At 41.0% G+C, this 12607-nt stretch overlaps 1 protein-coding gene across 1 annotated transcript in view; it reads left to right on the top strand.

The window, feature by feature from the left end:
- Window positions 1-7073: 7073 nt before the first annotated feature.
- METAP1D (methionyl aminopeptidase type 1D, mitochondrial) overlaps window positions 7074-12607 on the top strand; it is a 45512-nt gene continuing 39978 nt past the window's right edge. Inside the window, exon 1 of the mRNA XM_064660846.1 lies at window positions 7074-7177. Coding sequence (XP_064516916.1) covers window positions 7138-7177 — 40 coding nt within the window. The 5' untranslated portion in view covers window positions 7074-7137. The remainder of the gene's footprint in view (window positions 7178-12607) is intronic.

Here is a 12607-nt window from a genome sequence, read left to right as displayed (position 1 = left end):
CAGACATTTAGAAACTCCAAGAATGGAATTCTTCCATCCTGCAGCTCTGCTGCCAGGAAAGGCCATGTGAGTACTCCCTAATCCATTACAGTTAATTAAGCCAATTATCTGAAGCAATCTTCATGAGCAAATTGAACTAGCCCTGCTGACTTTGCCTGAAGTGGTCTTAACTGTCTGGACTATCCTTTCCCTTGGCAAAGAGAAGGAGGCGATAATCTCGTTTGACAGCTAGAAAACAGTGATGGCTCTTCTGGCACTGCTTGGGGAGCATGTGCCAGTTTAGTTCAGTAGGCTTCTGGGGTGCATCTGTTCAAACTCACATTTTAGAGACTGTGCATTAATGGTAAAATTGACTAAACACCCAGATTTCAGAATGCTACTACACAAAATCCTAGCTTGCCAGTCCAGATATTTTGTTCCATGGTTTTCAAGAGGATAACAAGTTTCACCTACAAGTGAACTGCAGGATTCTTGTCTCTGAAGTACACACAGCAGCAACACCAGCTGTTCAGTGAGTCATATTTATGAAATAAAAAAGTGTAGTACAGTTTATAAAAGTTTAGTAAGCTTTGTGTAATGCTTATATTTCTGTATTAACATAATTAAGAACAGGGACCTCCTACTGTATTTAAACAAATACTTTTTAGTGTGGTATGGAAGATAGCATGGATAGCATTAGTGTTGTCTGACTTTTACATGCTGAGATAGGACCTGTGAACTAATAATAGCTGTCTGTAAGGAATTGCAAGCAGATACTGGAAGGGTTCAATTTTGTGGATTTGTGAGCTGACAAATTAACACTGAGGCTTAGTAGCAACTTTTTCCCTCTAGATGTTAGGAGTCTAAGAACTAGATAGCTGAAGCTGAATGCTATTAGAGCCCTCTCTGGGCACAATATGACACTAAAGTAATCCTGGATTAAAAATATTTTTGTTCAAATATTTAATCTGTTATCCTAGGTTTCTTAAGCTGGTATTGTTCTTCTTTTGAGTTATTACGTGCTAATAGGAACTTAGAGGAAACATTAATAGTAGGCTTATTAATAATAGGTTTATGTGATTTCATTTACTCTGACTTTTTTCCTACATTTTGGTTAAATCTGGGTTCTTCAGTTACTTCACTCAAACTTCAAGTGAAACTTTGCACAACATACTGATAAAGCATTTAAGAGAGTTGTTTTGCATTCGATTATTCTTTTTAGAATGTACATAAAGATCTGTAAGTATATATAAAGCTTTGTAGATGCTGTTGACATCAGGATGCTGGTTTGCCTTTCCATCACTTACAAATCCAGTCACGGCATCAGTAAATCTACTTCAAGAAAATTCAGTAGGGTATCTGAAATGGTGAGTTTAGTTCAATTGGAATACGCAAGTTTTCTTTCCATGTAAAGCTATTGTCAACAGTGCTAATCCAAGATTTTGTCCTAAGAGGTAAATAAAGCTCTGAAAAAATGTTTATGGTTTAGAAACCTGCATCAAACTGTTCCCTTTTATGTATTTTGAAACATAAAAGTTACCTACTGCAAGGAAACAACTTCTACCTCAACAACTAACAATCTCAAGAAATACAACAGAATACCTATGGCTTCAGAACTGAGAAAGCAAGCTACCAAAAGCTGCAGGATTTTAAGGACAGTAACTGCTGCAGTTGGGGGAATAAAGGTCTGTGTGTTGCTGAAGGAGTGTCTTGGGCAGTAAATGTCTGTGCCTCCTATGAACCAACACACAAAGCTGCTATGTGGCAGTTTAGGCAATTCAAGTCTGACCTATTGTCTCTCTGTGCAGTGTCAGCAGGAGGGTAAGCAGCCCATAATGTCTGTATGAAGGATTTGTGTCTGCTTATATAGATTTTTTTCAATTCCTGTTTTGTCTCTCACTGAGACTTTGTTGCTCCTTATGCTTTTCCTTTATCATGTTTTGTGACTGTCAGACACCAGAAAGCTTGAAAATCTTATGCATATTTTGCCATTTTACCTTTCCTCACAGTTCTGACCTGATTTCTTCAGTATCAAACTGTTAGGGCTAGAATACCTGTTACATTTGTAAGCCTATCACCTAAAACCTTGGAATTTCAGCTTTCAAATTGAAAATTGTTATTCTGTAATGCTATTGCTTTGTGAAATATTGCTTGCTAGGATAATTTGGACTTGAAGTTGAAAAAAGACAGCATAGTAAAATATTAAAATCTGTATCTCATAAGCAAGTATGTCTTGCCGATATTTCCATTTTCTGAAAAAGAAATCAACCTAAAGTCATTGGGAATATTTTTTCCCCATGCTGTCAGTAATTCCAGCTGTTTTACACTGCTAGCTCTTCCTCCAATGATGAGAAAGATTTCAATCTTACCCTGAGTTCTTTCTATTAAAACGTTTCATTTACAAACAGCTGTTGACCACACCAGTGGCAGTATTTGGAATTGTGAGGCTAAAAATTTAGTGCAGCCAGTAAAAATGGAAGGCTATTACACAAAGCAAAACAAATTGATGCAAGCTCGGCTCAGGCAGGGCATGCTATCTGCTATCCTACTAGCTTATAACTGTGGTGGGAAAATTGTAGGAACGGGCTTGCCTCCCTATCACTCATCTTTTTTTGCAATGTAAAAAGAAAAATAATGCAAATACCAGTTTCTACCCATAACTACTCATTCGAATACGTGCTTACTAGGTTCTTTGTTCCTTATGCTAAAGCCTTCAGCAACACACATTGCAAGAAAGAAGATTACCAACTGTGTATTGGAGTTTCCTTTTACATCTATAATGGAACAAGCTAGTGTAAAAAAGGGTCATTAATCTAGCAGTTTTCAGATTTCCATGTTCAAAATATTTTTAATTCTCCAGAGTAGAGGCAGAGAGGAAAGGAGGGGGGAAATGTCCTACTTCTGCTCTTCAAAGCTCATTTCAGATATAAGACTCCCACCCGAATTGAAGGAATTTCTGGTAATGACACGATGAAGACAAAGCCTTGGGAAGAGGATTCAGAATTCCCTGTTGGCCTTTAAAAAAAAATCTATATATCAGGAGCAGTACTGTGTGCTGGTTTTTTTCCGAGAGTAGCACTAGCTTCTTTCTTTGGTAAATAAAGAACATGTAATGCTGTAAACATTCCTCACACAGGAGGTATGTGCTCCATTTGTGGTTGTTGCACAGTTTGAGCTGAAGAGATAGAACATAAAGAAAATCTAGATCAATGGGAAGAGCTTGACATCCCCTTTTTTGTTTCTAAATGGTACGGCAATAAGGGAGGTGTTCATGTTCAATAGCTACTATTTTTAGATGCTTCTCTTTCTTCCAGTTGAGCTTTTCTCTGAGCTGTATGGGGTGTTCATGTCTTTAAGACTTTCATAGTTTAGTGGAAAAGAGAAAATTAATATGATAGAGACTGTCATTTTGCTTTCTCTAGAGCTGTGATGTAAGTTTGGTGTAGCTTTACCTAGTTATATATATTTTGTATCACTGATTTAGGAGGTTTAGGGGTTTTTGCAAGTTCAGGACTCCAAACTGTTTCACTGTGGGTCCGATGAACACCAGTACTGAAAAAAAGAACACATATTTGTGAATAGAGCAGGATGCAAACAGCACCAGTCTCATCAGCAAAAGCTGTTGTGGAACTAAATCATCTTTTAAGACAACTTTAGAAGGAAAGTCTAAGCCTAATCCCAGTAGTATCCAGCAGCTATACTTAAACTAGAAGCATACTTCTATATTGTTCTACATAAGAGTTCATGTGTATATAATGCATAACTCTGTTGTCTTACAGACTGTTACAGGCCACTTTCAAACTTGCATATAGAAACCTTCTTCCTTAGCACATCTTTTGCTTATTTTAATATCAGCCTGCCCAATCTTCAGAGGAAATAAGGTTGAGATTCTACATTTAGAACATGCTGGCTCTGACAACAAAGAGCCAATCTAAGTGAGATGGAATGTGAAAGACTCTCCTTGAAGAACGTAACATACAGACAAGTGTTGAAAATGCCCTGGGCTGAAAAGTGATTTCTTCAAAGCTGCCTCTCAACCTGAAGCTCAGTACAGCTTTAGACATCAATGTCCTTGAACATTTCAGAGGATTTGTCAAATGTAACCAAAAGACAATTATACACAAGGAAAAAAGTGATGTATTTTCTTTTAGTGACAAAATTGAATGTGGCAGAGTATGATTTTTCAGGTTTGCTGTGTTAGGATATGGTGTATCTCTTTTCTGAGATATTCATCCCCCTTTTGCTGGTAGAAAGCTCCTAAAACCTCTATTTGTTGTTTATATTTCTTAGTAAAAGGCAAAAGTCTGCATCTAAGCATAAATTAGAGACCACTGAATAATGACTGTTGTTAGGCTTAAGATTCATCCAGAAACTGCAAAAATTACACAGTTCACTTGAAATGTAATCGATCGTAATTTGATTGATCCCCTCTTGGTTTCTGACATGCAAAAAAAATTGGTCCAGTCTAACCACTAGCCAATACCTACAAGTATTCGTGAAATAGCCTGACACTCAAGGACAAGATAATTACAAAGGTGGTAGCAGCATAACTAGTATTGTCTCGACAGTTTCTGCATTTTGTTACGCCATCACCCAGTTTCCAGCCTGTTACAATAAGGAATTTGGGTCATACAGCTGCAGACAAAAGCCAAGCATTCACTTCATTTTCTCTAACAGTGGCCTCATTCCACAGAGTAGGAAATGCTTATTGACTCAAATAGAAAAGGTGAGACCAGGCTACATTAGGGCGCTCTGTTTCTCTCCTTTAGTGACAGATCAGGAAAAGATGGTGTACTACTCATCATACATGGGTACTTTCATGGGAAGTGTGTTGTTCTCTTTAGGCACACACAAGTACATCCACTCCAAAATACATGTAGTTGCTTAGGCCAAGCAGCACAATGTGGATTGCTTTACACTGTACATCATTGTTATAGAACCAATGGCTGGGTGTCTGCATTCCTAAAGCCTTGCCAAGATACAAAATAGGATAAAATGATGCCTGATGAGATTCAAACTTGTGAAAGACCATACTATGTTTTAGAATTAGGAACAAGTGAAGACATGTGCATTTCTGCCCTGCAAATGAAATGTGTGCAGACCTCTCACCAGAGAGGTGAGGGTAATGGTGAGCAGAGGGTAATGGTGCTCACAAGGTGTAACTAAACAGCTTAGCAATGCTTTTTCTACATTTATTTCTATCTCTATTTTTCTGTAAAATTCCTATCATTCTCCCCTCACTGAATAACAACGATGAAACATGTCAGTTGATGCAGAATGTAGCTATAAGCAGTGGATTGTTTTATTTTTTGGAGGCAGTGCAAAGTATTGTATTGATCTTTAACCTACTGTGTGGTCTGGATATAAGCTATAGGATGGCCGCCTATCGTGCTTTGGCAGCTGATTAAGTAATGCACTTTTGCTAGTGATGTCTGTATGGGACCACTGAGAGGATCACAGCACATTTTTTTGATCAGAGAATGCTTGGAATTTGCTCCTTAAAGGCAGAAATGCTTGCAATGTAACTTTTAAGTTCATACTTTTTTCGGGCATTTTCCATAGTACAGGGGGGTAAATAACTCCAGCATTCCCACCCCACCTTGTGCTTTTAGTCTGTTCTTCATAACTAAATCATAAAATTTGTACATGGGAAGTTAAAAACTACTAATGGCTGTACCAGGAGCTAAACAAATCTGGAGATAAACAGCCTCAGTTCTCATGTGAGAATTTGCTTACTTATCCTAGAGATTAACAGTGTATGTGTACATGTGCATGTGTGTAAGGAGAGAAAGACCATTACATGTGAGTCAGAATGTAAGAAAGGATACTTCTATTACTTCTGCATTTTGGTTTCTTCCCTCTACTCTTGTAATGATTACCTTCATGCATTCTATTCATTCCTTCATTTAGTGATTTGATTCCCTCAGGTTTAGTAGTTGCCTGCCACCTGTTAGGTTTATGTCCTGTAACAGTGATTCTCACACTCTGATAAGCCATAAGAACATGAGTTCAAAATGTGTTTAATTGTTCATACAGGCAAGCCAAATGCAGCCAAGCAAACAAGACATTGGAAAATAAAAATGATAAATGGACATTAGAAGTTAAGTTTGATTTTTATTTGACTGAAAATGAAACCTACCACACCAACACTGTTAAGATGGTCTTTGGATGTTTTTTTAAGGTCAGGTGGTACCTGTACCAAAAAAGGTTGGCAAGATGCTGCTCTACTGAAAAGTTTGCTCAATTAGATCTTTTTTAAATGGATGAAGTTTGGCTGTGCAAATGAAATAATGAGTTTAGTTAGAAAAGGCATTAGCTTTCAGATTCTGTATAGACCTTTACAAACATATGTAACAGCAAAAACTTAGTTCACAGAATTGTTAGGGTTGGAAGGGACCTCTGGAGATCATCTAGTCCAACCCCCCTGCCAAGACAGGAGAGTCACCTAGAGCAGATGGCACAGGAACATGTCCAGGTTTTGAATGTCTCCAGAGAGGAAGACACCACGGCATCCCTGGGCAGCCTGTTCCAGTGCTCTGCCACCCTCAATGTACAGAAGTTCTTCCTCATCTTGAGGTGAAACTTCTTGTGTTTTAGTTTATGGCCATTGCTTCTCGTCCTGTCACTGGGCACCACTGAAAAGGGTCTGGCACCATTCTCTCAGCACCTGCCTTTGACATATTTATATGCATTAATGAGATCCCCTCCTAGTTCATAAAGAATAGTTCATGATTTAGTCACAAAAGTACAAAAATTGTTGGTTTTTTTGTTGTTGTTGTTGTTTGTTGTGGGGTAGGTTTTTTTTTTTCTGTGTGGTTGGTTTTTAATGGAAAGAAATTCTAAGGTAGCTCCAGCACTCATGAAACAGAACAGCTGCAACTCTTGTCGGACCGAGCCCCACTTCGGGCAGCGCTGTCTCACTAGTATGTGTTTCGCTGTCGGAAGGAGCAGTCTCCAAGCCCGCTGGCGATGTTGCCGAGCTAAGCAGGATGAGGGCTGTATAGGGGAGCCCTTTGGCAGCACGCCTGAGCAACACCGACCGCAGGTGCGAGCGGATCCCCCGCGCCCCCTCAGGCCCGGCCGAGGGCGGGAAGGGGGCGCTCCCGCCTCGCGGCCACGGGCACGGGCACGGGCACGTGACCGTCTCACATAGGCAACATGGCGGCGCCCAGAGCCGCCCGCGCGCTGCGGAGCGCAGGTGAGTGCGCGGCGCCGCCGGCGGGAGGCGCGGGCCCGGCCCGGCCCGGGCTCTGCCCTTCCCTGCCCTTCTCGCCCTTTCCGCCGGCCGCCCCGGCGCCGCTGCTGAGCTGGTGCTGGCTTTGAAATCGAGGAGGGAAAGGTCCCGCCCCCGTCCGAGCGGGGGGAGCGCCGCGCCAGCCGGGGGTAGCGACAGAGCGCTCCGCCGGGCGGGGCGCGGGCAGGCGGGAGCGGCGTGTGGCGGCGGCGGCGCCTGGCGAGCCCCGGCGGGGCCCCGCGGCAGCGCCCGCAGCTGTCAAGGCTCGGCTTCCATGAAGGCGCGTTCCCGGCGCTGTGCTCGGACTGGGGCCGGAGCCGCCCCCCCGGGCGGGCACACGCCGGCAGGAGCGGGGGATCGGCGGCCCGGGGGCCCGCACAGTGCGGGCAGCAGTGCTTTGCTCTGGTTTTGCTGTTACGATTTTGGCTGTTGCCATGTGTTTGACAGAAAAGGTAATCTGACATAACATGTACACGTGTTTCTTCTACCAGCCCGTCCAACTGCAGAACTTGTTACCTGTTGGCACATCCGTGTGTGTAAAGGCTTTCCGGGTGCCGTTGTCCCTCGTACCCTGAGGTTCTCTTACAGCCACCTTTTCTACCACATCAGGCTTCTCAAGTGAAAGTTGTGTGTCCCTGCCCCACCTCCGTCTCCAGCCCCATGTGCACTTAGAAACTGAAAGCCTGTCATCCGGTTAAAAGAATCAAGCAATTTAAATTTGTTAAGCTTTCCTACCTTCCCTTCAGGCGTCAAACCTTGTCCAGCTTCCCTCGGGGACATGTTTTTCCAGAGACTGAGAAAGCAAAACTGCCATGGTTAAGACAAGACTGATTAAACTAAATCTGATTTTCCCTGCACTGGACAGTTAAGTATAATTTAATTTGCAAATACTGAAAGATAGAAGTAGTTGAAATTAGTTTCTCTTCACCTAAGGGTATCTGTTCTACCTAAACTGAAGGAAAATTACTTTTTTGTAGCCTCTTTTGTGGTTTTTTTTTCATGTATCTGATGTTATGTTTTTATAAATTATAAAAGTTTTCTTTGTTATGGAGCGGTTTCTACATAAATGCATCTGAGCAGCAGAAATCTTGGGTGTTTGTATACGTCCTCCACATACTCGAAAAGTAAAATAAATTGATTGAAAGAAGTTAAAAAGACAGTTTGTACCTTTTTGATAGTCACATAGGAAAATTATTTTACAGTCTTTGCCTTGCTCATGTCAGAATTGAAACACTGTCAACCCAAGGAGAAGGTTCTGAGTGGCCTTGCAGTGGGTTCAGCTGCACAGGTGATGCATAGAAGTGGGAATTGAGTTTACAGTTTTGTAAATTAAAACTAAGAAACATCCAGAACACAGGCACTTCAAATCACTGTCATGGTTTGTAGTTAGAGATAGTATGGATTATATGCTGATTCATTTGCTTGTAAATGGTCTAATTTGATATTATCACAGTTTCTGGTATTACAGTAATTGCTTCTGTGATACTTTATTGGTAATGAAATAAAGTAGAAGACATCAAAGAACTACATGCCTACAAATACTGCTTAGATACTTTTTGGCATAGTAGTCTCTTCCTGATTTATTTATTTTAGGCAGGTAAATTACTGTAGAGTAGAAGCCCCTAATTTTTTGTAATGAACTTCCAGGGCTTAAAGCCACAGGAAAATAATTGATGAGAAGACATCCCTTGTAAAATTGGTTACTTACTGTGTTAAATATGCATAAAGCTGATTTCTGATCTTTCTTCTCCAACAATGAAGAAGTATTCTGTAATAATGTATGTAATGCATTACTGGCCAGGTTTTTAAAGTTGAGTCACTGTAGATTGATGGGGTGTGATACATCTCTTAGATATGTAGTTTGTGTTCCTAGGCTGTCTGTTTGCTGGTTAGGGGCTTAAGTGCCTTGCTAAGCCCCTTGCAGAACTGGGAATTCGTATGCAGGCTCCTAAATGGAAACTGCACTCAGGGAGAAGCTACAGCTGTCTCCAGCACCACAGTATGTGAGATGGTGTGAGATACTTTTCTTCTGCTAATACAGAGACTTTTAGAGATGGTTGTTTTCAAAACTTTTCAAAGACTGTTACTCCTTTCCCCTCTTAGTAAAATGACAAGATACATAAATGTGTTTTTAAACCTTTTTTAAAAATAAAAAAAAAAAAGGGGGACATAGCTGGAGTTTGATTTTGTTGCAGTACAGCTTCAAAGTTTGCCCAGAAGTGCTGGGCAATTCTTAGCACTATTAATATTCAAATGCTAGAAGTGTCTTCATCTGTATCTTCTTCACCATTAAAAAGAAACTTAGAAATGTACAACTCAAACAATTAATCCTTATCTGTAGTAACTTTCTATACTTCTAAGCTAATGCTTTTAAAAAAATTAACTGTAGAATATACAGATAACAGTTTTGGGGAGACTTGACTAACTGTTTCTTGGCATTCCAGACTTATAATTAAATATGTCCTGTAATTCTGATTTTTTTTGGTGGATGTGGAAAAGTGATTGAAGACTTGTACAAGAGAGTTTTCAAGATCAAATGTGCTTGGCTGCACTGTGCAATATATGAGCTGGGCAATTAGCTGGAAGAAAATATTAATTCACATTTTCCATTAATTTGTAGACAGACTCATGTCTCCAGAATTTAACATTAGCACTATGAGCTGCAAATGATGCATGGTGGAAGTTCAAACCATTTGATTGTAGTACAATTTCAACATTTTTTAAATGATGCTAAGGTAGTTTCATCTCTGTCTTGAAAATAATCAGGCAGACAAGGAATTATTCCCATTTCAACAGTGCAGCAACTCTGGGGGAGACATGCACTTTCATGGTTTGAGGCATGAGAGAAAAAATATTCCCCTTTCAATAAAGTGTTTAATTGTTCTTTCAGTTGAGAGGTAATGTATTGTTGGCAGCACACAGCATCTTTTTTTTCTGCCAAGATCTATCACTTCTGGCTGTGGGTTGATTTGTAGGGTGTGGTTTCTCTGTGAGCTTAGGTTTCTTGGTCAGCATTAGCTAATATTGCCTTTAAATGAAGCAGAGTCATTAGCAGATGTCCAGGACAGTGGCTGAAACTCAAGGTTTTCTGCCACATCAACAGCTTTACTGACCCACACCTACTGTTGTAACCATTTGTTCTCATATGTAAAAAGTCTTTTCTTCTCTTTAGGAAGGTGCCCACTGACCTGATGCTGGAGCATCACTGTTGTGGTTACAGCTAAAATCCACATAGAGACAAAGTCAGTGACAAGTTCCTGAAGAGTACTTAGTTTCAGCTTTTTGTGAATGCTTCCTCTGCTCTGCGTGCCTTATATCTTGGCTGGCCAGGTCCCAGGCAGTGTCCTGTGTTTGCCAGTGCTTAGTCTGTGATGAGTATATTGGACAGGTACATTTTCACATGCCAGAAAGTAGGCCTGGCTGTAATCCTTCAGGCAAAAATTGAACTTTTTTGTAAATGTATTTTGTGCGTATCACTTCCCATTTTGCAGAGTTTTTCCTAAAGCTCATATGGACCTTTCCCTAAGCAGAAAAAAGCTGCTTTCTCTTTCCATTCCCTTCGCAGAGCTCTGAGACTTTTCTGTCATCTGCAGAAGCTCACCGCCCTGGTGTGGTGATTTGCTGAAGGGCCTTTGTCCAGCTTTCTGCATAAGCCACTGACCCTGAAGGAAAATGCCAGAAAACTCTGGGAATGTCTACCAAGAAAATGGGGTGCCCCATCAGAGGGACTTGGCTTGCTGCTATGTTTCCAAAGTGGATTTTACAGTGCTCTCTCTGTCTTCAGAGTTGGACATGGGGGTGTCTGTGAGTGAGGACTGTTTGCATGCAGAACTTCTACCTTGCCTGCCAGAGGCTGTTGTCCTTCTCTGGCATTTCCTTACCTGGCTGCAGATGTAGAAGCAAAGGCTCAACACAATACCATGTAACAGAGTGGAAAGTCTAAAATGTAAAGTCATGTCTGTGATTTTAATTCCAGATGTGCAGTTCAGTGCTGCCTCTGGGCAGAACAGAAGGCAAACTTTGTCTCTCCTTCAGGTGTTGGTTCAGGCTCTTATTGTTTGGGCTCACCAATGCAGTGTTAGCCAACACACAGATCTTAGTATTGTTCTGCAAAGAACAAAATGACAGATTTAAACTCCTCTATACTCATACAGCAAATAAATGAAATAAAGGATACCACTCCACAATTTTTAGGGATTAAATTAAAGGAAGAAAAAATACAGGCTCCTAAAATCTATACTGGAAGATGACCCTGCCTGGCCTGTGTGCAGGATCGAACCATGAAGTCTCTGGCTGCTCGGTCCTTGCGTGTTTGTTACTTAAAACATCAGGAATAGTCGCAGAGTGTATCACAGGTCTATGGTGGACTCTGAGCTTGTTTACTGTAATATATAGCACTTGAGGAGAAAGAATGAAGATCTAAATCATCCCTAAAGAAATTATGGACCTCAAATTGTGGCTTACATTGCGTTTAGAGCAGATAGCTTCACTCTCCAAAATCACAGGATCAGATGTCCTGTGAGCATACAATAAAACATTTTTTTTTTGCTTCTGAGAGCTCACAGTGCAGAACTAAGGCAGACAAAAGGGACTGAAATGGTGAGCACTAGCTGATGGATGGAGAAACTGTAGCACCAAGGGAGTAATTTCTGGAGGGTCTTGTGGCAGGACAGCATCAGCAGGATGAAACAGGGCCTGAGCCTGCCCTAATGCCTGCTGCTCCGGAGCTACCAGGCAAACATGCGGTTTAGCAGTGAACATATGTGATGTGGCTTTCTAAATTTAGATGATTAATTCCTTTTACTCAAGTTTTTGCAGTGAATTACCCCATCTAGACCAGAAGCTGGATTTAAGGCACACGTAAGAGCAACATACTACGTGTCTGTAAAGTTTGGGATTTGTGTGTCATGGATGTCAAGCTGTGCAGCAGAAACCATACTGAGCTGGTCTGGCACACTTCCTCTCATTTCTTGTGTGACTTTCCTATGTATAGCTATAGTTGGAATGTAAGGTTGAAGCTACCAAAAATATTTCTATTGTGTCGTGGTATTTTATTTTTTTTTATTCTGGAGAGACCTGGATTTCTTCCGAAGTCACCTTGTAGACAGGCTACTTCTGTTTTTGAACCTGTTTTGGTGCTACAGCTGCGGTGGACGTCTGTGTCATGAAATATAAGCTGGTTTTTCTTTCCATGATATTAAGATGTAGTAGACACAGTATTCTGGTTGTGACAGTTGTGAATCATGAGGAAATTTAAGCAAAAGCTCAGGAGTTTTTGAGCGTTCTTCAGTAACAGTTCTGCTGGTCCTCTGCAATCTCTGATTTCAGAGTAGTGCTTCATCGCTGTAAAAGGCTTTTTCTGTGCTGAACCACCTGTAGGACCCCTAGTTACAG

The sequence above is a fragment of the Pseudopipra pipra genome, chromosome 7 (genome assembly GCF_036250125.1).
Source record: "Pseudopipra pipra isolate bDixPip1 chromosome 7, bDixPip1.hap1, whole genome shotgun sequence".
Classification (NCBI taxonomy): domain Eukaryota; kingdom Metazoa; phylum Chordata; class Aves; order Passeriformes; family Pipridae; genus Pseudopipra; species Pseudopipra pipra.
The sequence above is the reverse complement of the archived record's forward strand: the minus strand, read 5'-3'. Positions and strand labels throughout refer to the sequence as shown.